Here is a 27,089-nt window from a genome sequence, read left to right as displayed (position 1 = left end):
AGGTCAGAGCTCTTCAGCCTGCTGAAAACCTACAACTGCTACCATGAGGGCACCAGCTTTCAGCTGAGACACAGAGAGGTGAGGCCTGTTGTTCTTCCTTGTTCATGGGGCCACCATTTATCCCACTTTGCTGAAGAGAGTCCTGGCTTATGCCTGTTTCAGGGTAATTATTAAGACTATCCCCTTCACTCTCAGCAGGGACCCAGTTTGGAGAATAAATTATATGGTCACCCTTGCCACTCATCACTGCTGCCCCTCTCAGCACTCAGCAGAAGGGTTAGGGGAGAGGTCAGTCTCTTTCTGCTCCCCACCAGCCCAGCCATCCCCAGATGGTCTCACCTGTGTCCCCTGGTCCTCAGTACCTTCATCTGTGTGTGGGGCTGCAAGGTTACAAGCTCAGACGCTGAAGGGCCAGGCAGGGCATGCGTGGGGAGTGGGTCCCCATTGAAGGCGGCAGCCGCGTGTCAGATCAAACCCATCACTGCTGTGCAGGAATGTGGGCCTGGTACAGCAAGAAGGAGCAAGACAGCTGGCATTTCATGAGGCATTTCCCAAATCTGGAAACACCATGTGGGCTCAACAAAACATGTCTGATGCCAAACACAGCCCGTGGGCACCACGTGGGCTCCAGGGCACGTCCAGCAGGGACCGGGCTCAGGGAGCCATGCGCTGGGCAGGTCAAGCAGAGCCCTGGCCTTGCCACCATCTACAGCCTCCAGGTGTTTCCCATGGGAACCTTGATCAGGGCTCTGTGCACCCATCTTGGTCTAATTCAACATTTGTGCAACCTAATGGCCAGCCTTGTCGTGGGGAGGCTTTATGTGGGGCATAGGGTCTGCCCTGTACCTCCTCCCTCCAGGGCCGGTGGATCCGGAGACCCCCTTCCCCTTCTGTTGCTGAGTGCGGGAATGGGCAGCACAAGCCCCAGGAAGCCCACAGGCCTCATCAGGGCGGGGACCACTCACTCACTAGCCTTCCCTCTGCAGTTGCTCACACAGCCACTCATCCCTCTACAGTTAGGAGATCAGAGAGCTAGCCTGGACATCCAGCCCAGAGGCAGCTCTGGGCAGCTGGGGGTGGCTGGAACCCACCTTCCAGATGGCCTCAGTCAGCTACCTGCCGCACTCCTCAGCCAGGCCAGATGTCACACCATTCAGGAGCTCTGGTTATATGTGTCTGGATGGAAGGGAAGCTTCTGGCTCCCAGTCCAGGCCATGCTGAGACAGCCTGTGACAACCTGGGATGGCACAAACCCAACACCCCACTTTCCCTCCACCTACTGCCACACAGGGGCCCAACAACTTGCTCCCCTCCCCATCTGGCTGCCTCACTGCCTCCTTCTTTTTCACTCATGCTCTGCCCTGTGCCGGAGTGGCATTCTCCGACACCTGCCTTAGCCTGCCTGTCCCCAGCCCACCCTCCACCTTGCAAATTGGTTCTGCTCTTTTCTTACTGGAGGTGTATGTAAGACCTAGCCTGCTCTGTATCCCCAGGCCAGGCGCAGTGCGCGTCCCTGTGCATAGCTGTTGGATGACTGACCGGCAGGTACGGGCCTGGGCAGAGGTGGGCTGAGTCCTTAGTCCTGCGCTCCAGTGTGCCGGGCAGCAGGGAGAGGGAGAGAGGGAATGGCAGATAGGGCCAGAGGGGTTCTGGTCTGTGCTGCTGAGGGTCTGGGGAGGCTTTTCTGGTGGGCTGCTGCTCTTCATTCTTGGGCCATTCGGGGGTTGATCTAAGGCCCTGATGGTTCTGTGTTTGGTCCCTGCACCAACACCACCTGGGAACTGGTTAGAAATGCAAATTCTTACCACCGCCCCCCATCCCCAGGCCTGTGGAATCAGAAACTCTAAGACCCCCAGTGTCTGTGTTTTAACCAGCCCTCCAGGGCATCTGGCGGAAGGTCAAGCTTGAGAACTGTCAGTAAGAGGTTGCCCTTGGCACTTGGATTCCCCAAGATAATCCCCTCTGTAGGAAGGGCTGTGTGGGCTGGGAAGCCCGAGCTGGGGCCTGTGTTCATGGGTGCCGGACAGCCCACGAACAGAAGTGGGGACTCCAAAGCCAGGCAGAGGTGTTCCTGACAGCCCACAATGGCGGGAAGTTACCCACAGGGGAATTTTCATGTTCCTGTTCCTAAAGTGTGTGTGACGATGTGACCTTATCTCCACGGAGCCAGAAAGTACCTTTCAGGAAACTTCTTCAGCCCTGACGGCCATGGGGGTCCCAGCCCGACGAAGTGAAAGACTTTCTGGGGTGACAGCGCTGAAAAGGCAAGGCTGCAGGCCTGGCAAGCAGAGTTCTGGTACTGGTAGCACAGCTGGCTCCTGGGGCACCGCACCCCTTGGGATCTCAGGGTCTCACTGAGGCCCACGACCTACCTACCACCCCTCTTGATAATTGCAGTCCTGGGGCCTCCTGGGCCTCTGGGCACTGCACAGTGCCAGGCACTTGCTGCAGGGCAGGGCCATGCCAGGCAGGCCTCTCCTTGGACACTGCAAGCCCCAAGGGCTGGGCAGACAAAAGGAACTGACGTCCCCAAGAAACCTCCAATGCACCAGGTACTTTGTCTCCTCTATTTAAGAATTTTGCAATGTAGGAATGATTATTCTCCGGGCAAAGAGAGTGAGGCTTTTGGAGTTTAAGTCTCTAGTCCAGGGTCACATTACAATAAAGGAAAGATGCCGGCATGGCTCCAAGGTCTGAGCACAGTCACTTATAATATGGCAATACCATTTCCAGCACTAAGCTTTGGAGGTCTCTCGGGGTCTCAGTTGAGTATCACTTAATAGAGGAGCTGTTTGTCACCCTTGGTTCCCCAAGCTAAGGTGCCCTCAGGCTTGCGAGGGACTCTCCACCCAATGTGCCCTCACAGAGCCACCGGGGCCCTGGAAGAGAGCCCCCTCCCTGTTGTCACTGGGCCTTCCCGCAGAAACTTCAGCCAGAGCACTGCAGTTTGGGGGCAGCTTCCCCTCCACTGCCACATCCAGTGGCTCCCTAACGTGGGCAGGGGCAAGGTTTCCCTGTGAACCTTCTGCCGGCTTCCCGAGCGCTGGCGGAGGGCTCACCCCCTCAGGAGGCTGAGGCGCCAGCCGACTTTACTGTAAACCTTGCCTTTGGGATAATTTTGCTTGTATTACAACGAAGAGCATAAGCAGCCAGGTGCAGTCTGTGCCTTTTGAAGATGGCAAAGCGTTTTAACCAGGCTGGCTGGTATCTTAAAAGAAAAAAGGACCACCGGGAACGCGTAAACCTGTCACTCCGGAGGGACCCTGTGAGCCAGGGCAGCAGGAGCCCCTCCTGGGCGGGCGCGCACCTGCCCCGGGCCTGGCTCGGGGTCTCCCCTGGTGGCCGTGAGCGCAACCACACGTGGCCCGCCCTCAGTCCTGGCCGCTGAGCCCCGCGAGCACCGCGGGGCGCTTCCCTGGCGGGGCTGTCTCTCCCCGGTGCGGGTGCGGGTGCGGAAGGCCGGGATCTTTCCCCGCAGGGTTGCCCCGTCCGCTCTCCTAAGGCCTGGCAGACCACTGGCCCCTGGAGTGAAGGGTCGGCCCCAGGGACATCTGTGCTTCCCAGCCTGCCCCTCTGGGCGGGGCTTGGTGTCCCCCCCCATTCCCCCAGCCCATACCCCATCCCGCACTGCAGCCGAGAGTGGGGGGAATGTGATGATGCTCCCTGGGGGGCCCCACCAGGAGGACTTATCGTGGAGAGAAAGCAACTCTGCCAGGCTGTCCTGTCCTCAGGAGCCTGGGTCACGGCCAGATGCCCCTCCCCCGCGCCTTTATTCAGTTGCACCTGAAAGGGGGGGGCACCTGCTGAAGGTACCGTCAACTTTCACACGAGAGGATATTAGCAGGGAAGCCCAGCCCCGCGTGTCCACACCCTGCCTGACCTCCCCAGGTGCAGCAGTGTGACAGTATGACTTCAGGGGGTGGGATGTGGGGGAGTCCGCTAACCTCATCCTGTCATCCAAGTTGCCAGAGGAGGGTTTCACGCTGTTTCTTGCTGCTTGGCAGGAGGGGCTGCAGGGACGCTGGGCCCATCCAGCCTGGCCGGCCAGGCACCAGCCAGGCACCACATGGCGGATCAGCCCTCCCCTCTCTCCTGGGGAAGGTCTGGCTAAAGGCTGCCCCGCATGTATTTGCTGGAGAAGGTCAGGGACCTGCAGGTTTGAGGCCACCAAAGAGACACAGCCAGCTGTGGTAGATGCAAACATTTGTGTACAGTGCTTATAGCTTTGTCGCCAAGTTCATTTGCACAGTTTCCCCAGCCCCTGGAGGGTGAGTGAATTGCTTATCTGAAATTTTTCTCTTTAATGTGTAATTCATATTCCACCTTCCCAAAAAACACACGTGACAGAGGACAGATAAATATTGAGCAAGTCCAGAGCAATTAAAAATAGCCACAAAAAAAGAAAGAAAGAAAATAGATCAATAGTTCACAGAGCAAGGAGGTAGAGACTCAGCAGACAGAGGGCCCACAGCTCTGTCCCTCTCTGCCTGAGCAGGGTCAGACAGCCCCAGCCTGGCCCAAGGCAGCAGGGTGACGGGTCCTCCCTCAGACCGGAGTCTTTGCAGTTCCCTGAGGCCACCCCTACCTCCCTGAGGGAGGGAGGATTTCCTTCCTCCCTCCCCCTGTTCCCCACCTTCACCCCCTTGCTTGCCAGGTGTCTCCAGAAACTGGGGTTCTCCAGGCTGCGGGGACCTAGGGCTGGCCAGGCTGGCCTGGGCCTTGAGACATCTGGACTTGCCTGGTGCAGGGCAGCTGGGCAGTGCTCTGCTTTTCACCCTCTGGTAAGACCCTGACCTTGCAGCGAGGCCCCCAGGTGGGGGCAGTGGATAGGGGTGGGGGCAGTGGGGACCAGGCCAGCAGGTCCAGGCACTTGGCACTCTGTGGGCTGAGTGGTGCAGGCTCTGTCTTGGCCCTCGGCATAAGGAACTCTCCCAATGCCACCACAGGACTTGTGAGTTGGAGCCAGCAGGGTGTCCTAGGTAGGCCCAGATGACAAGTCCCCGAGGACTCCATGTTTTCTCTTGGGCCTCACAGAACATGGGCTTTGGGGAAGGGGGCAAGAGGTTGACTTGGGAGTGCCTAGGGCCTTGTTCTGAAACCACCTGGGGGTCTGGGACCCCCCCATACTCCCCACACCCTTACCGCCGCTCTCCCCACCTGTGACCAATAGCTGTAGCTACTCAGTGTATGGGCTGATAACATGCATTTACTCAGTAGAATGGCCTGGGGGGCAGGTCCCAGCAATCACCCCATTTTACCCATGAGAAACCCGAGGAACAGACATTAAGAAACTTGCTCAAAGTGAAAAGCCAGTAAGGGGCAGAGAAATGTGCAATAATGTCGCCTCATGTGAGATAGGCTGTCACCGCTGTGCACAGTGGGGGGTCTCACTATGAATTGCCCAGGTAGGCAGCCCTGCAGAAGTGTGTTTCCCTTCCAGAGACCCACCAGGGACAGTGTCCACCAGCGGGGAGGGCAGGGGAGGAGACGCGGACCCGGCGTGCTCTTTACAGGAGGCTTTATTGGGGTGGGGTCAGAGTTCGTGGATCACCGGGAGCAGAGAGTAGAGAGTTCTGAGGACGCTGCTTGGGTGGGGGGAGGCCACGGCCTGGCCAGGCTGCCCAGAAATCTGGCTCCTCAGGTTGGAGCTCTGGTGCCCATCCCGTGGTGGCCGTGCCAGAGAGTGCCCAGGTGCCCTGGCTTCACAGAGCCTCCCTCTGGGCGCCCCCCTGGCCTTGCCACTGTCCATCTGTCTGTGCAGACCCCAGAGGCCAGTCCTCCTCGGCAGCTCCCTCCGACTTGGCAGCTGCTCCTGGGACTCCCCAAAGAGCCAGTCCAGGGGGTCAACAATGTTGGCTTCTGGCAGTGTGGGCTGCTGGCCGCTGCAGCGGGCAGTGATGTCCTGCAGGGATGGGACAGGGGGGCTCTTCTCGCAGGCCTGGCCCAGCTGGTGGGGTGGCCGGGGCCGGCCCAGGGCTGTGGCCTCGTCCAGTAGGGAGGTGGGCTGCGCGAGCTGACAGATGGACCTCACATAGTCGTCCAGGCTGGGCGAGGCTGGGGGCTCCTGCCCTGGCCCCCCAGGCAGCATCTCCTCCGTGCTCTCCCGGATTGTGGGCAGATGGGCCACAGAAAGCAGAAGCCGGGACCTCATCACTACTGGCGAGAGGATGCGTCAGCCTGTTGGTTAACAGAGGACAGGTGGTGAGAGCCTGCCGTGCCATCCTGACACCCCTGTGGTGTCACCTCCCTCGTCTGGGGCTGCCTGTAGGAACTAGGTGCTCTGAGAGCAGTTTGAAGTCTACTGAGCCGAGGCCAGGGCTCGGACTTCCCACTGACATTAAAAACCCACGGGCTTAAGACTTTATTATTATGTTGTTTCAGAGTTTGCACAAATAAGAGAACCCAACCTAACAAATGCAGGGTCAGAGGACGCCTGGGTTGAAAAACAGGATCTGCCATGTACTGACCATGGGACCGTTGGTGAGGCCACGTCTCCAAGCCCCCACGTACCCATCCACAGCACAGGGTGGCAAACACCCGCCTGTCGGGGATGCTGTGGGAAGCACATGAAGTAGCACCTCAGCCCCTCTGTAAACACAAAGCCCTCTGAGACCCTGTCGCCCCGCTCTCTCGCCTGTGGTGGGTTGTGCGAGTCCAGGCTGGGAATTGCCCTCAAAGATTAAACAAAGCCTTTGTTTTGTGTCAGACCAGAGGCAGCTGCTCTCTCTTACCTGTGGCTCAGGGCTCTGGGGAAGGCGGGGGCTGGACAAGCAGGAGCAGTTCAGTCCAAAGGAAGCCCCTGGGAAGCCCTCGGGAGGCCGGGTGGGGGTCTGGAAGCTGGAGCCCGGTGTCCGGTGTGGGATCAGTGAGAGGAGGACGACGGGGACGTGTGCAAGGCCCGCGGTCCACAGGGGAAGGCTCTCCCCTGAGCTGTCTGGCAAACCTCGAGGCTGCTGGCTGCTCTTATACCTTTCCAGCAGCCATCAATTACTGTCACGGGAGCTAAAAATAGCAATGTTCAGGAAGGCTTTCTGAGGAAAACAGATTGGTGGGTGGGGCCTGGCCCAGCTGCCAGCCTGGAACATGTGTTTGTGCCTGTGGGAGGCTCGGAAATGTTTATGCTGATGGGTGAGGGGGGGCAGACATCACCCCTGGCCGCCTTGGGTGGAAGAGGCAGGGGGCTCCACTGGGCCCCCAAGGCAGCCCCAGGGTCTGCCGCCGCTGCCTGGAAGCTTCCCTCACTATGTATTACACCAACACCCCAGGGCTCCAGGACACTCTGGCCTTTCGCTGATTCCTGTGCGGGCCCTGGGCCTGCACCTGTGAGGCCAGGCCAGGTTCACCTGCGAAGTGCCCTGATGAGGCGTCAGCCACATAGGGCCCAGCCTGGGGGTGGCTGAGGCTGGGCCGCCTGGGCCTGCTCCGAGGCGAGGCATGCTTACCTCTGACGGGGACCAAGGGCAGCCTGTGGGGTCGGGTCCTGGTCTTGCTACACCCCAGAGGTGGTGCTTTCAAAGGAGAATTTGTTCACTAGTTCACTAGATGTGTCGTGCTACTGCGTGCCAGTGACTGCTCTAGGCACAGCAAACACGGTAGTGAACAAAGGCGTGGCCCCTGGAGCTCACGTTCCAGTGAGGGGGAGGACCAAGCCCTTGATGGATGGGTACTGTGACTGCAGGTGCTGATGACAGCTGCGAAGCAAAGTACAGCAGTGCAGTGGGACAGGGTGACAGGCTGCTGCCGTAGGTAGAGTGATCAGGAGTGTCTTCCCTAAGAAGGGACACTGGAACAGAGATCTGAAAAAGCGAGGGGGGTGTACATTCTGGGCAGATCGGGCAGCACGTGCAAAGCCCCTGATGAGAGTGTGCTGGTGTGCTCGGGGACAGCGAGGGGCCCTCATGACTGGCCCGTGTAGGAGGAGGTCAGTGGACCTCAGCGTGGACACCGGGTCTCCCTCTGAGGGGTGCGGAAGGACACTGCTGCGTGTGAGCAAGGGCGCTGCAGTCTGGCTTCTGCCTCAAGGGGTTGCTCCAGCTGCCGTGTCCGGGCTGGAGGGAGTGGGTAAGGGGGAGGCCAGGGAACAGCCAGGCGGCATTAGGAAGCCACTGCTATGTCTGGGTGACTGTGCAGCACAGGAGGCTGCGGAGGACCAGGTGGGCAGTCCCTGGGAAAGCTCTTGGTAAAGAGCCGGCACCTTGCGCTTCTCAGACGGGCCTCAGATGCTTGGCCCCAGCCCCAGCCCCACGTGGAACACGCCTGTCCTGTGCCCACAGCGGGTGGAGACAGAGGAGTCTCTGAGAGGGCAGCCCACGCCCGAGAGCTGAGTGCTGGACGGACCCCAGGCTCCCGAGGCAAGCAGGAGGGGCTGGCCGCCCCAAGTTCCTGGAGTCCAGGGGGGGGTTCCACAGGGGCAGAGGCAGGCGTGGGGCAGAAAGTGTCTGAGACGGTGTTCAGGATTCCAGCACGTGGCAGTGCCCACCCTGACGGGCCTTCCATCTGGATACTTCCGTAGAGCCTTTCCCTGTTTCTCCGGCTCTTCTTTGAAATTATTGGCAATGAGCAAATGCGTCAAGAGACTGAACTGAGGAGGGAAACACTGACTAGGACACAGAGGGCCCAGGATGACTTCCCATGTGGCATGCAAGACCCCTCATGCGGCTGGCAGTACCGCAGGGGTGAGGACCAGGCTCTCCCCTGCCTCTGCCTACATGCACATCCCACCTGTGTGGTGAGCGCTGCCAGGCGCCTGGTGGTCTCTGCTCTGGCCTCAGCCCCCCGCCCCATCTGATCAGAGATAGGGCTAAAGAGCTTAACAGGGCTGCCCTCCATTTGGTTGGGGCCAAGCTGAGGGGAGGGTGGGACGGTGGTGCGTGGGCGTGTTGGGGGCACACACATCAGGCCAGTCCATGCCCAGCACAGCTGGCCCCCGACCTTGGAGGCAGCCCCTGTCTCTGCCACAGCACTCCTGCCTCCCCCTTCATTGAAAGGCCCCCAGAGTCTTCCTCTTATGGGGTCTCCGCAGGCCCAGCCTCGGCGTATCCAGCCCACTGCCGCTGCTGCAGCTGCGCCCCTTTCTCTCACCCTGGAGCGAGCCGGCTCCCCCCCTCTGTGCTCCTCCTCCAGGCTGCTCCTCCCAGAGCTGATTAACCTCACTCACCCTCCCGTCCGAGGAGCCTCTGGTCTTGAGTAGCAGGAGCACCTGCCAAGGTGCCACCGCCACCTGGCTTTTCAGCTGTCCTGGGCTTTCTTCAGGCTGACCTGCTGGTTCCTTGCCTTTGCCTGTGTTTGGGCAGGTCGTGCTGCCAGGACCACTGCTCACACTTCCCCTCTGCCCACCGTTAACCGCCTTGCCTGGCCCAGCACGCAGGGCCCTTCCCCGGGAAGCCCCCTCGTGTTCCCTGAGCCTGAGCGTGAGCCCCTCATGGCCGAGGCTGTGTGCACTCGTGTCCCTGCGCCCACGTGTCTCATGAATGAGCTGCCCCTGCATGAGATGCTCCAGGCGGGGAGGGGCACCTGAGGCCAGGCCAGAAGAGCTGAACCCCACCTTGGGTTTTCTTGTTATCCCACTGACCTTACCTCCACGGCCCCACACTAGCCTTTCCTGTACAGGGAGGCTAGTTACACATCTGGGCCTGTGTCATATCCGTGGACACCAGAAAGAGCTCTGGTTTCTTGTTTGTTTTCTTTTTTTAGCAAGTAGTGCAAGGTCATATCAGAAAGCTATGTGTATTTTTCATAATGTTACAGTAATTTTCTCCATGGATAGCGGGAGGTTTGAAACTAGAAGCCGTCACTAACCAACCGTGAAATCCACGCTGTGCAGAGCTCCTCTGTGAGTGCTGCCAGGGGTGTGAGGACGTTGCCGTGGGGTCCTTGTTCTCACCAATCTTTCAGTGCCAACAAGGAGAGACAAATGAAATTTGTGGACCTAAAATGTTCATCAGAAATACTGTGTGATTCCACTTATGTGAGAAATTTAAATTAGTCAAACTCCTAGAAGCAGAGAAGAGGATGATGTTGGCCAGGGACTGGGGGAGCTGTTGTTCAGTGGGTCTAAAGTTTCACGTACACAGGATGGGTAAGTTCCAGAGACCTAAGGGACAGCATTGTGCCTTCAGTGAACAACACTGTATCGTGCACTTAAAAGTTTGTTACGAGGCTGAGCCTCATGACAAAAGCTCTTAACACAGTGAAAAATAAATAAATAGTGAAATAAAATGTTGGTTGGGAGGACGATGTTTAAAGTTCATTGCAAAAACTAGTGTCAAAGCAGATTGGGAGTTCGTAGCTGGGAGCCCTGTGGCTCTGGGGAGAGGACAGCCAAGGAGACTTCTGGAAGGTGCTGTGAGGGTGCAAACCATGCAGCTTGGCCATGGTCACGCATGGGGTAGTCGGGGTGGGAGCTGAGAGCCTGGGTGGTCATACAGAGACAGGCACCGGGAACAGGTCAGAGACACAGAATCGAGGACCCAAAGGATGCAAGCCAGAGCCAGCCGAGGTGCCTGCAGAGAACTCTGTCCATTAGGACCTCGTGTTTAGCAGCAGGGGAGGAGCTGTGCTATCTGCAGACCTAGGGAAACTGAGGCTGGTTGGGGACATGGGATGAGGGCTACTGTAGAAATTCTGGTGGTGGGACATGGGGCTAGTAGTGACCCGGTGGTATTGAGAAAAGCAAGACCGGCTGATAGGAAAGAACCCAGCTTGGACATCTCGGGGGGGCTCAGCCCAGGCGAGTGGCACTGCTGCTGTCAGGACGTGTGGAAGGGCCACCTCTGGACGCCCTGCCCAGGAGCGGTGTGGGCAGAGAGGCATCCTGCTTGGCACGAGCCACCGGGCTGTGCTTCCCTGGAACTGCTTCCTCGCCCGAGGAGTGGACGTGTCTGCTGGGCAGCAGCTGGGTTCCTGTGGGACGCCTGACTCAGCTGCCCTGTCCCTGGATGAGGACCTGGCCAGGCGGGGCTGAACAGTGGAAGGCATGGCCCAGGCTTCCTCCCGCAGGGCCCTGGCCTCCCGCCACAGCACGTAGAGGCTGATGGCGCTTTCCCAGGAGAGGAAGGGACACCAAGGAGGAGGGGTGTGTTGGGGCCTGAGTTTCCAGGGCGCAGGGAGGATGGGCAGCGATCCCTGAGGGTGACTGTCCTGGGGGCAGACGATGACCTCTGTGCACCCCCACAGGAAGAAGGGGCTCTGATCATCGAGGGGCTCCTCAGCATTGCCTGGGGACTCAGGCGGCCCATCCGGCTCCAGGTGCAGGATGACCGGGAGCGAGTGCACCTCCCCTCAGCTTCGTGGGCACCTGGACGACCCAGTTGCCACCGGTGAGTGCGTGGCCAGGCCAGCTGGCTTCTGTGACACTGGTCAACCCAAGCTCTACTTCTGTGGTGTGGGGGTGTCCTCAGCCTCAGGACAGAAGCCCTGCTCCTGTAGGGGACTCACATGGGAACATGGCCCAGCCCCAGCCCCAGATCCCAAGACTGCCACTCACAGTCCTCCTGGGCCCCAGCACCCAGCCTCACCCCCCCCCGGGTGGCTGTCCTGGATGACAGCCACATTGCCTCTCTCTCTCCCTCCTGCGGGTTGTTTTGGGCTCCCATCACCTCCACTCACGTTTCTCAAACATGCACACACGAGCCACCTTGTTGGCAAGGAGAGCAGGCTGCAGCTGGGGGCTTCCAACACCCACGCATTGCTCAGCGTCTCCTCTTCTATCTTAAAAACTCACACACACTTAGCCTAACACTCTGCTTTTATTTTAATGTCCAAATTTATTTTTACAAGTTATCAGAATTTCAGATCAGATTTATTTTATTTTCAGAAGAATGTTTCCATCAGGAAGAAATGGTTTCCCGCTTGTCTTACCGTTTAATGGGGCTGTCCCTCCTCCCACTCCCCATCCCCGGAAAGGGCAGTTAGCAGCTGAGCCTAGCAAGGGACAACCCCTTCAAGGCTGGCTCAGGGCTTTGCCTCCTTCGAATATTCAAGTAAATCTGATGATCTGAGAGCACTCAGCGTGCTGACAGCTGCACATCCCCAGGTGTCCCTGGTCACTCACAGCGAATTCTGAGCCACGCAGACTTAGAGCATAACTTCAGACTCCTTAGAAGGGCTGCAAGTGTGACTCATGTGTCCCCCTCCCTCAAGGTAAAAGCAGGCACATGTAGCAGCCGCCGGCTCTGCCCTGTGTGTTCCCAGGACCCTCCTTCTGTCTGCTCTCCCCAACCCCCCCGGAGTGTGAGGCCACATCCCTTCTCACCCGTTCCTTCTCCAGCCTGGCACCAGCTGCCCTGCCTTGGGGTCTATCCTGCCAAGATGCCCTTAAGTTGGCCCCTTCAAGGATGCCCCTGCCCAACACCCCACCGGGCCCTGGGGAAGTCCAGCAACCCACTTGACATATGGCTGCACACAGGCTGGCCTGGCCAAGCCTGGTATGGAACGCAGGCCCCGGCTGTGCACACGTGTCCATGTGCCCACATGTCCATGTGTCCGTGTGTCCATGCGACATGGCCCAGCATGGGCCACTCGGGTCTGCAGGCCAGACTCACTCTTCTCCCAGCAGACACCATGGGAAGCCTTTTCTTTCCTTGCCTTGTTTTCAATTGACTCTCATGGTGTGAAATCCAGGTCTCAACTTGGACTGCCCCACTTCCTGCCTGTGTCCTGTCCCCAGGGGCCACTGGTCTCTTCTCTCAGGCCTGAGTACCCTTTCTCTGCCCATATTCATCGGAGCACTAAGAATGTCTCTTTTCAGAAAGGAGCCACCTCCCCAGGATGGTGGGGTCACTGCCCAGGAGCCAGGCACTCAGCCAGTGCACAAGGCCGAGAGTTCCAGAGACAGCTCAGGTGAGCCGAGCCTGCGAGGTGCCTGGGACGCAGCTTGTCGGGGTGGGAGAGGAGTGGCCTGGCTCACAATACAGTCTCCAAAGACCAGCTCTGTGCACCAGCAGCGAGCGGCTTCATGCATCTCCAGGAGCTGCCCTTGCTAACACTTACTCAGGGGCCCACCTGTGAGCACTCTACACACACTCCCACCTGCTCCTCTTTATGGAAAAAAAAGCAGAGGCTTGCATAGGTGACACAGTCTGTCAGTGGCCTGAATCCCCAGCCCTGTGCCGCTCTGTGGAAAGGAGGAGCGTGAGCAGGGGGCACGGCGCCCTCCAGGCCCCCAGGCCTCCAGGGCCTCTGGAATCAGTAACTGCTCACCTGTCCTCTGTGTGTCCCCTCCCTCATACTCAGGAAGGGCTTGTCCCAGAGTGGGCACTCAGAGGATTGGGCTGGGGCCACCAAAGACCTCCCCTGGTGCCCCAAGACAGAGACCAGCGGCACCGTGGCGCGGGTTACCCTGTGCTGGGTCTCACCTTCCTGTCTGCAAACGGGGAATCATCCCAGCCCTACCCCAGCCTCCACCCTAGGAACAGTGCTCAGGTCACTGTCTGCTCCAGCACCATGTGGCCATGAGGCTCGAGGGAGCCAGGCTCCGCAGACAGCACGCAGACGCCATGTCAGCGTCACTGCCCCGTGCCACCCTCTCGCCCGTTTCTCACTGCAGGGCCCCTGGAGGAGGACGAGGAGACACCACAGCTGATGCGCACCAAGAGTGACGCCAGCTGCACGATCCAGAGGAGGCCCAAGTGCCGCGCGCCCGGCGAGGCCCAGCGCATCCGGAGACACCGGTTCTCCATCAACGGGCACTTTTACAATCACAAGGTGGTGATGTCCCAGCCTGGCCTTTCCTCTGGGCCCTGAAGTGGGGTGCGTGGGGACCCATCCGCCAGCACAGGCACCACTGGACCCGTAATAGTCACGTGAGAGTTAGTCTTCACCAGGGCCTGGGAGGGAGCTGTTGTCATTCCCGTGTTCTCAGGAGAAATCTCTTGCCCAGAGTCTTGTCAGTGTGACATTCCTGGTCATGACCTATTTTTTCCCACCATACCCCCCTGCAGTCCATTCGCACGAGTAGAGTGGCTTTGGGGCAAGTAAGCCGTGGGTGCCCGAGGCAGACGGAAATGCTGAGGCCGTTCTGTGAGGCTCCCACTGCAGCTCGATGGGCTGCTCCCCGGGGACACAGTGTCTCCGGCCAGCACCCTCGCTGGGCAGATTAAGCTGCAGTGTACCAGGGTACTTGTCCTGATTCCCAGCACTCTGCCTTTGTCCAAGGAGGCATTGTACTGACCTTAGGAAGAGATCGCCTTCCCCAGATTACATCACTGCATAAACAAACTGGTCTGTAAAAGGAGAAGTTGACTGTTACTATAAATGGAGTGAGTGGCAGTCCGGGCGGGGCCCCGGAGGGAGTGTGCTGTGACAGGCCGTATCCTGCCTGCCACACTGGGAAATGAAAGCAGAGGTTTCCAGTTGAAGCAGCCGCCCTCATTGGTAGAGGCTGACTCATGGGGACAGGGGGCCTAGGCAAAGGGAGGGCTTGGGGTCAGAGCAGGGAGCCCAGCTCAAGCCTTCCAGGGGCCATTCGAGTCGCTCTCGGGGCACACTGGGCTTAGGGATGAAGCCAAATTCTGCTCAACAACCTGAAGGGACACTGCTCTGACCTCAGGACCTCCTTTGCACCCTCTGCTGGCTTTGCAGTGAGTGTGACAGAATGACCATCAGGTTGTCTTTGCTAAATCCAGGAAAACCCAGGACTATTCCGAAGTAGAGTCTCCTGAGAGAGTGAAGGGGGAGCCAGGCCTGAAGTTAAGCAGAGATTAAGGGAGATGAAGAATGACGTAGATTAGCTAAAGGACCCATAATATGACTTGGGTATTCTTTAAATCTTGTTCCAAAAGGGATTTCATCTATAAAGGGTTAAGCACCAATTGTTAGTATTTGAATAAATATTGATATGCTATTTTAAGGAATCATTCAAAAAATTTCGGAAAACACGTGCCTGGATTTAGGCTCTTTCCAGTTCTACATTCCTAAAAAAGGATTCTTTTGCTCCATGATTCAAGGCACGAGATAGTAGAGTTTAGCTTTGCTGTATCCACCTCTTCTCTAATGGTCTCGTTCATCTCTGAGACTTATGTCTGGCACATTAAACCTTTTTGTGGTCATTGCAAACGTCACAAGGACATGATGTCTCAAGCACTCTGTGGCCTTTGAAATGAACAGGAATGGACAGCAAGGGCTCCGATCACAGCCCTTCCTTCCATCTGGACCACCTGCCAAGAAGTGCTGCTCAGCCAGCCAGACACCTGGCCTCAGCCAAGACCCGGGCAGGTGGCCGTGCCTCTTAGTCACCATCTACCTGAGGAATGTGATCCATTCCTTCAGGCAGACATGCTGCCTTCCAGGACATGGAATAGCATCTTAGGTACTTTGGACAGTTGGTTCACATCTCCTGGTGACTAAGGGGCTCCCAAAGGGAAACCCTGTACAAAAGCCATCTTTCTCACAGAACTCGTGTTCTTAGAAATAAGGGTACAAATTCCTTGAGTCACAGACAATAATTAAAACATAATAAGTCCTAGCACTGACTTTCCGGGGTAGTTATTCCGGGTTTTATTTCTTGGAACTGGGCACCATTACTTCACTCACTCGTTTTCCAAAGCTGTTGTGATTCGCAGCAACACTGGTTTTGTTTCCAGACTGGGTCTGACTTTGTAGCTGTTCCCACTGCTCCGCCCTGCCCTGTTGGGTTTTAATGTGTTCTGTTAGAACCATCTGTGGTCGGAGATGAGAAAGCAGCCAGGGGACCTTTGTTCCTACTTGGAGTTGGTTGGTATCACCCTAAGAAAAGGATTCATACAGAAAAAACACTAACAATGTCTTGCTGACAAGACCTTTTGTCTCTTTGAATTAGCCTGACTCCTAGAGTTCATATTCTGGGGGAACTGAAAGCCTAATTCTGGATTTCTGTAAAACCCAGGGTCATTCTAAGTCTCAACTAGAATTGAGATGGGGAAAAACAGGTTGGGGTTTGAGTCTGACCCTGGTGAGGCATACCTCATGTTATTGCACTTCTCTTTATGGTGCTTTGCAAATATTGCACTTCTCACAAATTGACAGTTTATGGCAACACTGCATCGAGCAAGCCTATCAGCATGTGCTCTGTTCGTGCCTCTGTGTCAGCAATTTTTAGTAGTAAAGTACTTTTTAATTAAGTTATATACATTTTTAGACATAATGCTATTGCACACCTAGGCTATTGTAGGATGTAAACATAACTTTCATATGCCCTGAGAAACCAAGAAATTAGTGTGACTCACTTTATTGTGATATTCAACTTAAGTGATGGTCTGGAACTGAACTCACAATATCTTCAAGGTATGCCTGTACTTACCAGAGTGGGGACCAGCTGGGGACACTGAGAATGTCCCCTAAGAACCCTGAGACTCAGCTACCTACTTGGGAAAGCAGAGCTAGGACCATAGTGGAAGAATATGCACATTTGAACTTGGTTCTGGAAGAAAGGAGAAGCTCGCCTGCAGAGGACGCACACTTGCTGGGAGGCACCAGCACCAAGTGGAGTTTCAGGCATCACAGATTCCTTTGAGTTGTGGCTCTGTCCTTTCTCCATAGGTGACCTGGTGACCCTGAACAAGCCACTTAATCTCCCAAGCCTCTGATTCCTTTCTAAGAAAAAGGGACTAGTTATAGGTACTTCAAGGGGCTGTTGTGAGGATTAAATCAAAGACTGTATATAAAATGCTTAGCATGTTCAATACATGACTAGTGTTTATTGAGGACCTATTATTACGCATCAGGCAACGTCCTGGTTGATTTCATATATGATGTCTCATAGGCAAAGGCAAGATACCTGCAAGAATATAATATGGCCTCCCCAAAATTGTGAAGAAGCCCATGTAGCTGGAGCACAGGGTGCTTGTGAGAGCATCATGGTGTCACATGAGCGTGACGAGAGGAGCTACTGATAGCGTTGTGCAGGCCACAGGAAGCCTGCAGATTTGTTTAGAACTGTGCTTTCAGACAGTGCTGCTCACACTGTGCTGCACAGATTGCGTGGCCTGGTGTTCTGCTACAAGTGCAGCTTCTGGCTCAGAAAGTCTGGGGGTGGGGGTCTGAGGCTGGAAGTCGATGCAGCTGATGCAGACCACGCTTTGAGTAGCAAGGAATTTGAAAGGTTGTGTCTTTGGACAGAAGTGTGGAAAATGGCTGGGAGGGAGTGAGACTAGAAGGGGATGGGTTGGTGAGCTGATGCAGTATGACTCAAGAGTCTCCGCTCATCCCTGCTGGGAGAATGGGGAGGAGGAGACAGATTGGGGAACTTTCAGCCTCAGAATCAACAGACATTCAGTGACTTGATCCACGGAGTGAGGCAGAGACTGGTCCCCCCACCCCTTGTGAATTACCTCCGTGGTCCTGGTTCCTCTGATCCAGAGAGGGGGGCCTTATGGGTGTGCCGGCATCTTCCTTAGGGCCTCTGGAAGACATGCACTATCACAGCTTCCCTGGCACCCCCTAGGCCTGGGAAGAGCTTCTGTATGCACCTGCGTGAACAGACAGGCACAGGTGTTCCCAGAGCCCAGGGTCACCTGCTTGGATCTGCTCAGCACGGTGACGTCAGCCCCCTGTCCCCTCTGGACCTGCTCTGAACTGCCCCCTTTCCTGACACAGACCTCCGTGTTTACTCCGGCCTATGGGTCTGTGACCAACGTGAGGGTCAACAGCACCATGACAACCCCGCATGTGCTCACCCTGCTGTTGAACAAGTTCAGGGTAAGTCGGGCCATGAGTGGCCTTACACTGGGACACTGGCCATTTGCTGCTTTGTTGGCGGAGGGAGAGCTGGAAAGGCTTGGGAAAGCTGCCAGCAGCTCCCAGGTAGAAGTTCTAGCAAGGTTTCCTGTGCAGAGCTGTGGTCCCTGGGATTTTAAGCAGCGAGAGAGGAGAGAGGGGAGGGCCCTTGGGGACTTTTGTGTGAGGCATTGGGGGTGTGGTTACTGTGAGGGGACCCTGTCTGTTCTCTCTTGTCTCCAAGCACCCTGGTCTGACTTCCTGTGACTGCCTGTGCAGGTGGAAGATGGCCCCAGTGAGTTTGCACTCTACATCCTTCACGAGTCTGGAGGTGAGTGTCTGCCTTTGTTTCTGGGTCATAAAACACAAAAGTCTCTGCCCATTCAGCAAGCTCACCACTATTCTTCTTCCCTGAGGGGCCCTCCTCACCGGGGGACAAGCTGTGCCTCCCACCGTGAATGTTTCTCCCCAACCCAAACCCAGGCACGCTTGCCATCTCTTCCGCCATCCCATGGAAGTGTATGGGAAGCCACCCTCTCCAGCCTCCTCCCGTGAAATGAAAGGGCCTCCAGCTGGTTGTAGTTCAGTCGGAGGGGTGGGGGGCATGTCAGGCTGCTGCTGCAGAACCCAAGGTCCCTCCTGCAGCGTTAGAGCTGCACAGGCTGGTCACCGAGCAGGGTCCTGCCCCCCCCCCCCCCCCCCCCCCCCCCCCCCCCCCCCCCCCCCCCGCCCAGATACTGCTTCTCTTCCTGCTGGGTCTTTGCAGAATGACGCTGTGGGGGAGAAAGGAAATCTCTTCTCTCTTAGGTTCATTGGCTGGGGCCCTGTAATTAGATTAACAAAAGAGACTGACAGGAGAAAAACAACCAGGAGTTTGTTAACTTTGCATCCTGCAAACCCACAGGAACACCCAGGGCTGAGTGACTCCCAGGGGTGGTTAGAACTGGGGCTTAAGCAGCACCTTAGCAAAAGAACAGTACGTTTTTAAGGAAGGGACAAGATAGAGGAGAGGGCTCTGAGTGTCCCGGGAGGCCAGCGCTGGGCAGGTCACTCCGTGGGGGGCTGGTGGAAGGTGAGGGCTGGCCTCAACAAGATCTGTTGTGGGATCGATCCCTCTGGTGCCCTCTGGGGCTGATCAGGCTCTAGGGTTGTCTCTGGTGATCAACTCTGTGCTTCCTGGTAGAGAGGGGAGCAGGGACACTGTGACAAATGTATGTCCTGCTTCTAGGCAAATAGGGGAGGACGGAGCTTTTCTTGTATCTGCTTCTTCTCAGTCGCCTTCAGCTCAGCAAAATCCTTATGCCAAAGTGGCGGATTCGAGGGCAGCATGTTCTGCTCCTGGTCAGCATGATCACAGCATCTCAGGGCAGTGTCGTCAGCGAGGTCGAAGAGGGTTCCCCGGGACCCTAGACACACACCTTGTATCCGTTTCTGTTCTGGAACAAAGGGAGGCGACCCTAATGTACCATGGACTTTGTGAATCACCTTCTTTTCCAGAGCGGACAAAATTAAAAGACTGCGAGTACCCGCTGATTTCTAGAATCCTGCACGGGCCGTGCGAGAAGATCGTCAAGATATTCCTGATGGAAGCCGACCTGGGCGTGGAGGTGCCCCACGAAGTGAGTGGGGCCGAGGCTGGGGAGGCCGCGGGGGACTCCCAGGGCTCTGCAGGTGACCTTAGCCGGAGCCTCTCAGGTCGTGGCTCTAGGGGCTCCACAACTATTCCGACCAATGGGCCTCGAGCCCAGCACAGTGCTGGCTCCGGCCCCCTTCCTGTCAGTCGCCACCAGCTCCATCAGCTTAGGGGAGAGAAGAAACATGGCTTCCCTTTTCCTCTCAGGCAAGTAAGGCCTTCTCCTTCATTGGAGTGTATTTTGCTGTCATTATGTTAAAGACTCAGAAGGGCTTCTTACCTGGGGCCTAACTAGAGCCTTGGAAAGGGAGGGCGGTGTCTCAGTGTTCCGGACTTGCTGACAGCCTGAGTCCTGGCTGGGGTGAGTGCATTTCCAGACTCCTCTGTGTGGAAGAAGCTGACAGGGTTTAGACCCCAAGGAGGAGGCTGGTGGCCCTGTATCCCTCAGCTCTTCACAGGACTGGGCCTTCCATTCCATTGTCGGAAACAATGGTGCTCCACCACCACCGTGCCCGCAGCCCCAGAGAACACAAGCGTGACAATGCTGCAGTACTGAATGCCTTTCCTGATATTCAGGCTAATGTTTCCTGCCAGGGCTAATAGTTGCCTTTGAGATAAGAATGGACTCTCCCCATCCCCCCATCCTCCCATCCTCCTACCCACCAGAGCAGAGCTGGGGACAGCGTGGGAAAAGGGCAGTTACTTCCGGATACTAGACGTTGGCTGGATGGGCCACTGAGGAAGCCTTGAGAAAAAGAAAACACATTTTGGCTTCTAATTTAAAGCACATTAAAATGTTCTTGGATTTTCTAGGTTGCTCAGTACATTAAGTTTGAAATGCCGGTGCTGGACAGTTTTGTTGAAAAATTAAAAGAAGAGGAGGAAAGAGAAATAATGAAACTGACCATGAAGTAAGCAGCACCAACCAGCCAGTGGGGGGCCCCAGCCTCAGGGCAAGCGCAAGGCCTGAGGCCAGCAACACCAGGTGCCCTGGCAGTCTGGGGAGGCCTGCTAATCCTGGCTCCCTGCTGTCACCCTCCGGCCCCCTGCTCAGTATTGCCACCAAGCTGGGGTGACAGCCTGCAGACATGGCAGGGATGCAGCCCCAACCACCCGTCCAGCCTTGGCGTCTTCACCAGCACAGGACGCAGGCTGCAAAAGCTGCACAGGAGAGTCAGAGGCAGGGGCCAGGTGGGCACTGGATCCAGCTTTCCTGGAAAAGCAGCCAAGGAGAGGGTACGCCAGGGCGGGCTCGGCCTGCTCTGGGACCTTTCATACCAGCAGGAATTCCGAGCCTGCCCCAAAGTGCCAGCTGTTGGAATTCCCAGCACCAGCTGATGTTTTTCAGGTTCTGGGGACTAGTTCAAGGGAAAGGTGAGCAGGTGTCACCTGCTGGCTCCTGGGGAAGCTACATCAGGGCCCGGCTATGTGAGACTAGTCAGGCTGTGGGTCCCGATGACATCTCTCCCTCAGCAAGGTGGAGCAAGACACATGGAGGGCATTGAGCCAGGGCCTGGTGGAGGGCAGCTTAGGGAGGGAAGGGCAGGCCGCTCACTGCGCGGGCCTGGGGACAGGGCGTGGGTTTGGATTTGGCTCTCATGTGTGCAGTCAGGCCCCAAAGGCGAGTCTGCGGAGACCCCAGTCAGAGGGAACCATCCACCGTGCAGTCGGTCCTGTTACTGTAGGACTTGAGAACTGGGAGGGACCTGGGAGGGCCAACTAGTCCTTTTGTTCAGTGTGAAGAGAAGAAACTGAGGCCCAGGTGAGGAAGGCTGCAGCACAGGTGATTGCAAAGCCCGGGCTGGAACATGAGCTTCCCAATCCCTGCCCTGCCACCCTGTCCACTCCAGCGTGCTCTTGTCCCTATTAGAGTCTTTGGAGTAGAAATGGCAAGTTTCTGCTTTGAAGCTCTGCATTGTCCACAGCCCCGTTTGACTGCTCCTTCGGGACACAGGCCGGGGCCTGCCTTCTCCTTGGCAGAGGAGAGACGGTGGCCTCCGTCAGCCAGTCTGGAGCAGGGATCTCCTGGATCAGTATCTGTGCAGCCCTCGCTCTGCTCCCCACCTCCCTGTCCTGTCCCGCTCAGTGGTGCCCCTTGGCCGTGTCTCCCTCCAGGTTCCAAGCCCTGCGTCTGACGATGCTGCAGCGCCTGGAGCAGCTGGTAGGGGCTGAGTAGCTGGCCAGGGCCTGCCTCTTCTGAAGGCTCCAGCAGCAGCAGATGCACCTGAGCCCCAGTGGCTGGGCCCTGGCTGGTCACACTGATGACGGCCACCCCCTGAGCAATCTAGCACCTGTGCTTCTGCCTGTCTGAAGCCCAAGTACCACGAGTCCCACAGCCCCAGCTCTCGGCCCTGAAGTGAGCACTCACAGGGAGCAGACCCAGGTCTCCAAGTGGGATCTGCGTGGCCAGTCCTGTCCGTGCCACACCCTTCCTGCTCAGCAGAGCAGTAGCTGACCCCGTGCCTGGGGCACGGGCTCTATCGCTTGCTCAGTGCCTGGCCCAGAGCCCCTGCGTGAACCACGAGATCCCTAAGATCCCTGTCTGCACTCACGTCATGCTGCCATGCAGGAACTCTGCTGGGAAAAGCAGGGACTGCCAGCAGGTATGGGACATGCCCTGCTCCCAGCCACTGCCTCCACAGTGTGCCCAGCCTCCAAGCTTCCGACGTCACCCATGAGCCTTACACAACCTGGCCCCTGGGGGCAGAGGTGACAGCAGGCATAAGACCACCTTCCCTCTGCAGAAATCAGTCTTAACTTCATCTGCAAGACTTGAAGGAATCCTTATGAGAAGCTGCAAGAAACACAATGTGATCCCATTGGGGGGTGGTTCACACTACGTTGAAAGGGTGCTGCCCCGGGTGGATGCCCCGCAGCGACTCTGAAAGGCAGTGCTCAGCCCCACCCCACAGTCCTGTGGACGGCTGTCTGCCTCCTGCCCTCTCTGGGCTTGGATTCCTCTCCTTTAGTGGGCAAGGGACAACTCTCAGTACTTCTTCTCAAGGGAGAACGATGAGGAGAAATGTCTGTTTGGAAGAAAGGGCTTTGAATTCCCTGGGGCCAGATACCGAACAATTTGTGTTTGTCAACGATGGAGAATTTCAGGAATGAATGAGAAAGCATTTGCAAAATTATGCAACAGTTTACATCGGTCATGTGAAGTGTTTGTCCAAGACAAAGCAAACTGAAGACCAAACTCCTCCCACCGGGATGTACAGATAGCGGATTTGTATAGAGGATTTAAAGGGAAGAACCATAAAGGCTTGAGAAGACTGGTGAGATTCCATGTCCAATGTGCAGAGACGCTCCTATGGTTGCCCATAAAGAGCAGAGCTTAGGAGCAGCCAGGCCATGTGGAGCCACTTATCGGGGTGAACGTCATACCAGGATCCCCTGACATGGCTCCGTTGTCACAGAGACACAGAGATGCCAGGGGAGGCCTGCCCACTGCCCTATTGTCTCTGCTCTCGTGTGCCAGTTCCTTAGGTGCTCAATAAAGGTGTGCTGCATTGGCCTGAAGAAGTGAGGAACAAGCTTTCTGTTTCTTTTTCCTTCTGTGTGTCTCCTCTGACCCCCTGCTCTAACCTGCGAAAGTCTCATCCCACTGCGTGTCCAGTGCCTTGTTTGGTAGAGGAGCCATAGCCCACTGCTCTTGACACCGACTCGACGCCTTCATATCCGTGCATGTCCTGGGGACCAGTGTGGGGCCTGAGGAGAGGCTGTCATGGGTGGGGGGTCTTCAGGTGGCCCAGATGATAAACAATAGGGCCACCCTGAATGGCAGAATCTTAGCGTCAGGAAGGCCTTGGGAATCTTCCAGGCAGGGGCTTAAATGGGATAGAGGCAGGGTAGAAAATGAATAAAACAGGTGCTCCCTGGTAATTTTACCCTTACCCCTTATTTACCATCTCAGGTCTAGGACAACTGTCCATCCATTGTTCAGCTGTAATTGAGTGACTCCCTTGTGCCAGGCCAGTACCCTGGAGGGACAAAGATAGAGCCACAGTACACTTGTGTTCAGGGGTCTCCTCATCAGAAGAAGAAGGCCAAACCCTGGGGAGGGTCAGGATACGCACCAAGCCGAGAGCCAGCGAAGCTCCCTGCATGGAGGCCTGAGGCTGAGCCAGCGCTGGCCATGACATTGCATGCACCTTTGCAGGCCGAGAGATACCTGCCAGCCCGGGAGCGGCACAGGGGCCCAGCACACTGGAAGCTATTAGAGCAGGAAACCTTCGTAAGCACCAGCCTGTTAGGTTTGTTTGGTGTTTGGTTTTTGTTGTTTGTTTTGCAAGTTATTACAATATTATTTAAGGCCTTTTTAGGTAGGTGTCACCTTTAAAATAGACATTGCCAAAACTAATTTCCAAATATCATAGGTCATAAAAATCACTAACAAGTTGCACAGAAAATGGAAAAAGGTATATTTCCACAGTCATCTGAGAGGCTCAAAAATCTTTTTATCAATATCATATTTGCTTTTCAGAGGCTCACCTCAACCCCACAACTCCAAACATTAAAGGCTAGGTGCCGTGGTTTCCTGCTGGTCTCTGTGGGGAGCTCCAGCTGTCTTTCTCCATACAGTTTAGGGTATTTCTCATACGCTCCTTGGCCAGCTAGCATCTCAGGTAACAACACAAGCCAGAGCTGAAGCGAAGATCCCTATCAGAGAGCGTTCTCCTAAAACAGGACTGTCTTTCCTGCCAGGCCTCAAAACCAAAGAGACTAATAAACAACACAGGACAAAAACAACATGGTTGCAAAAGAACTGGACTCAGGGAAAACAGGGCTATTTGCTGGAACAAATTACCAGAAGCGATCAAAAAACATGTCGTTTCCACGTGGTGATAACCATATGCTACCTGCTTGGAAATGTTTACCAGAAAATGGACTAAAGACCTTCCTATTGTCAAAATAAAGCCATGCATTCACCCAGCATGCATCTGGCCCCTCAGACCCAGGGAAACGAGTCCCAAGGTTTATCCAGTCTGACCAGATGATTTGCGGAGGAACCAGCAATGCAAAATGTGCCCCTTGTGTATAGGACACACGTGCTCTGCAGCTGCAGAGGTGGCAGCTGGATATCCTTGTCAGGTGCAGTGGTGGGCAGCAGCCCCCCTGCCCTCAGCACCCCCTCGGTGATCAGGGAGGAAGCTCAGTCAATTAGAGCCAAGCAGCTCCAAGAGTAAAAACAGCCAGATGGAAGCACTATATTCAGGCCCCAAGAGCTGCAGCTATCTGGGAGCAAGCCAGCTGCTGACGTGCTCTGAGACTCGCATTATGCAGGGTGGGGCTCTGTGCCCTTCTGGTCAGGCTTTAACAGAGATGTTTTCTCAGACCCAGGAATGGGAATTCCCAGGGTTTCCTTTCCCAGAGAGTCCAAAGGAAACAAAAAGCAAAGTCTGAGGCTTGGTGGACAGAACCATTGTTCACAGCCCCTGTGCTGAAGAGACCCCTTCATGGGGGATGGGCCACTCTTGTTACTGCACTTGGGCCACACATATAACCAGACTTCTTGCACTTGGGCTGGGGATCAGTGTTGCCAAACTCAGAGCCAAGGCAGCAGTACTCCCTGTTGAGACAGTGTGCGCGCGCGCGCGCGTGTGTGTGTGTGTGTGTGTGTCTGCTAGCAAGTGCAGGTGCAGAGGAAAAAGCCATAGAAAAAGGAAACTGTCCTGCCAGGATTTATCTTAGCCCAGCAGACTCTTCTTCCTAGAACAGACCTTTCAAATACCACCAGGCTCAGGGGCACAGTGGCCTCTGTTGGGTAGTTTCCCAGAGATGCCCCAGCCATGAAGAGGTCTGGCCTCTCCTGGCCCAAATTCCCTAGAAAGATGTACTGTTAGATGCTCACACTGTGTGCCCCCAATCTCTTCCCCCCTCCTTTGTGTTTTGTGATCATTTTCAATAATTTAATTCACATAAAAATAACCTAGAATCCCATGTGGGAGATACACATTGTTATTTAGAGGTCTCCAGCTTCAAAGTCTGGCTGTGCCACTTATAAATGTGTCACCTTAGGCAAGTTTCTTGCTTCAGTTTCCTCATCTTTAAAATAGGGATAATAACAGTTTCTATCTCAAGGTTGTTGAGAGGTATATTAGTCAACTTAATGCAATCACAAATAACACCAAAAATCTCAGTGCTACAACAAGAGCATTTATTTCTCTTATACATTGTGTGTTATACCACCGAGTGGCTACAGGGGCTCTGCCCCATGTGTCTTCTCATCCTGGGTCCTAGACCAAAGGAGCAACTGCTACTTGGGACATGCACTTCTTGAGGCAGAGGGAAATAGCAGAGTCTGGGTGGAAGCACAGTGACTTGAAGCTTCTTTGAAGCTTCTAGGATGTGCACCTTGCATCTGTTCCCATGCAGTTGGCCAATGCAAGTCACGTGGTCAAGTCCACATCAGTGGGTTGGGCACACAGTTCACCAGGAGGCACCAGGAAGCACAAAACAATAGGCAGGGATGTCAGATCCCAGAAGGGTGGAGCACATGCCCAGGAACAACGATCCCACGGGGGCATTAAAATGAGATACTGCAAGTGCTTCAAACAGTGCCCAGCACACAATAAGCATTCAGTAAGTGTTAACTATTATTATACTAATGCAGAAATAGAGGGCATAAAACTCTGCCTGTGTTCTCTCTTGCTCTTTTACCTTTTCCTCTTTACCTTCCCTCTCTCCCCCATATACTTTCCTGAATCTTGCTTCTCTCCATCCTCACCTCCTAGTCCATCCACTCTTAGTGTCCCCCACCCCTTTATTTCCTGACTTTTCTCTCTCTTTTTAAAAATTCATCTTTCTCTGCCCAATGCTCTAATCTGTATACCTCTGGCCCAGTTATTTTCAGGTATAGAAAAAAGAGATAATCCACCTTTATGTAGGACATGGAAAGAGTTTTAATTCATAACTATCTTACTAACAAAATTGTTTTTCAAAAAATTTATCTTTTTATTTTAATGTACATAGAGCTCAGTCCCAACAGGTCATTTCTGCTCTTAAAACTTTTCCTAAACCATCTCTGTGTCTCTGGCCATTGCCCTTTATCCCCACCCTCCAACCACCAGCATTAACAACCTGTGATAATAATTCAGTGGTAAAAGTCATAGTGACAGCTCCCATTTCCTGTCCGTTATGCATTGTGCTAAGTGCCTTACATTACTACCTCCTCTGATCTTGACAATAATCCAGCTATTATCTAGATTAGTGAGTGGGCCTTCCTTGTGCAGACTTCTTTAAGCTCCATGCTTTGCCATCTGCAGGGCAGCTCCCTGCAGAGCAGAAAGCCCCAGCTTTAGAGGGGGAACACCTTTGATTTCATCTAGCCTCCACCAACAACTCACTTTATCACACCAGACAAGTTTCCCTCTCTCGCCTCATGGTACTGATCTGCAAGACAGATCCTACTATCCCTGCTTCATGAGACTATAGTAAAGATGAATGACCAGAGGATAGACGTAAAGGCACTTCGTAAACAATGAAGCATCTTAAAAACTCACTCATTCAACAAAGATTTACTGAGTGTCTGCCACCCTCTGAGCACTGTTTTAAGCACTGTAGACTCGATAAAAAACACAAGAGACACATCGCAACAGGCTTTGTGTGCCACTGTCAGGTTATTGGCTTTTGCTCTAACAAGATGGAAAGCCTTTGGAGGGCTTTGAACAACTGAATGACATGGTCTGACTTAGGTTTTAAAAGGATTACTCTGGGTAGGCTGGGAGTAGACTGTAGGGAAATCAGTCAGGAAGCCAATACAATA

General features: G+C 55.2%; 2 protein-coding genes across 5 annotated transcripts in view; one reads left to right on the top strand and one right to left on the bottom strand.

Moving 5' to 3' along the window:
• Positions 1–22,843, top strand: part of RASSF4 (Ras association domain family member 4) — a 33,195-nt gene extending 10,352 nt beyond the window's left edge. For 2 of the 4 annotated variants that reach the window (XM_045568075.1, XM_045568076.1), the window contains exons 3-11: positions 3–78; positions 11,176–11,318; positions 12,749–12,840; positions 13,547–13,704; positions 17,572–17,673; positions 17,971–18,022; positions 19,189–19,310; positions 20,138–20,235; positions 21,440–22,843. In XM_045568075.1, coding sequence (XP_045424031.1) covers positions 3–78; positions 11,176–11,318; positions 12,749–12,840; positions 13,547–13,704; positions 17,572–17,673; positions 17,971–18,022; positions 19,189–19,310; positions 20,138–20,235; positions 21,440–21,500 — 904 coding nt within the window. In that variant the 3' untranslated portion in view covers positions 21,501–22,843. Of the gene's footprint in view, positions 1–2; positions 79–11,008; positions 11,075–11,175; positions 11,319–12,748; positions 12,841–13,546; positions 13,705–17,571; positions 17,674–17,970; positions 18,023–19,188; positions 19,311–20,137; positions 20,236–21,439 lie in introns of those variants that run through there. The other 2 variants (XM_045568079.1, XM_045568077.1) reach the window with 2 other exon arrangements.
• DEPP1 (DEPP1 autophagy regulator) lies at positions 5,504–6,942 on the bottom strand. Its single transcript, XM_045568080.1, has 2 exons — positions 6,732–6,942; positions 5,504–6,177 (listed from the first exon to the last, which is right to left on the bottom strand). Exon 2 carries the CDS (start codon positions 6,149–6,151, stop codon positions 5,534–5,536), a length of 618 nt encoding a protein of 205 aa, XP_045424036.1. The 5' UTR covers positions 6,152–6,177; positions 6,732–6,942; the 3' UTR covers positions 5,504–5,533.
• Positions 22,844–27,089: the final 4,246 nt, after the last annotated feature.

Source organism: Lemur catta, chromosome 14 (assembly GCF_020740605.2).
Source record: "Lemur catta isolate mLemCat1 chromosome 14, mLemCat1.pri, whole genome shotgun sequence".
NCBI lineage: Eukaryota > Metazoa > Chordata > Mammalia > Primates > Lemuridae > Lemur > Lemur catta.
The sequence above is the reverse complement of the archived record's forward strand: the minus strand, read 5'-3'. Positions and strand labels throughout refer to the sequence as shown.

Coding starts and splice junctions, on each gene's coding strand:
- DEPP1 (XM_045568080.1), bottom strand. CDS start 6,151: ATGAGGTCCCGGCTTCTGCTTTCTGTGGCCCATCTGCCCACAATCCGG.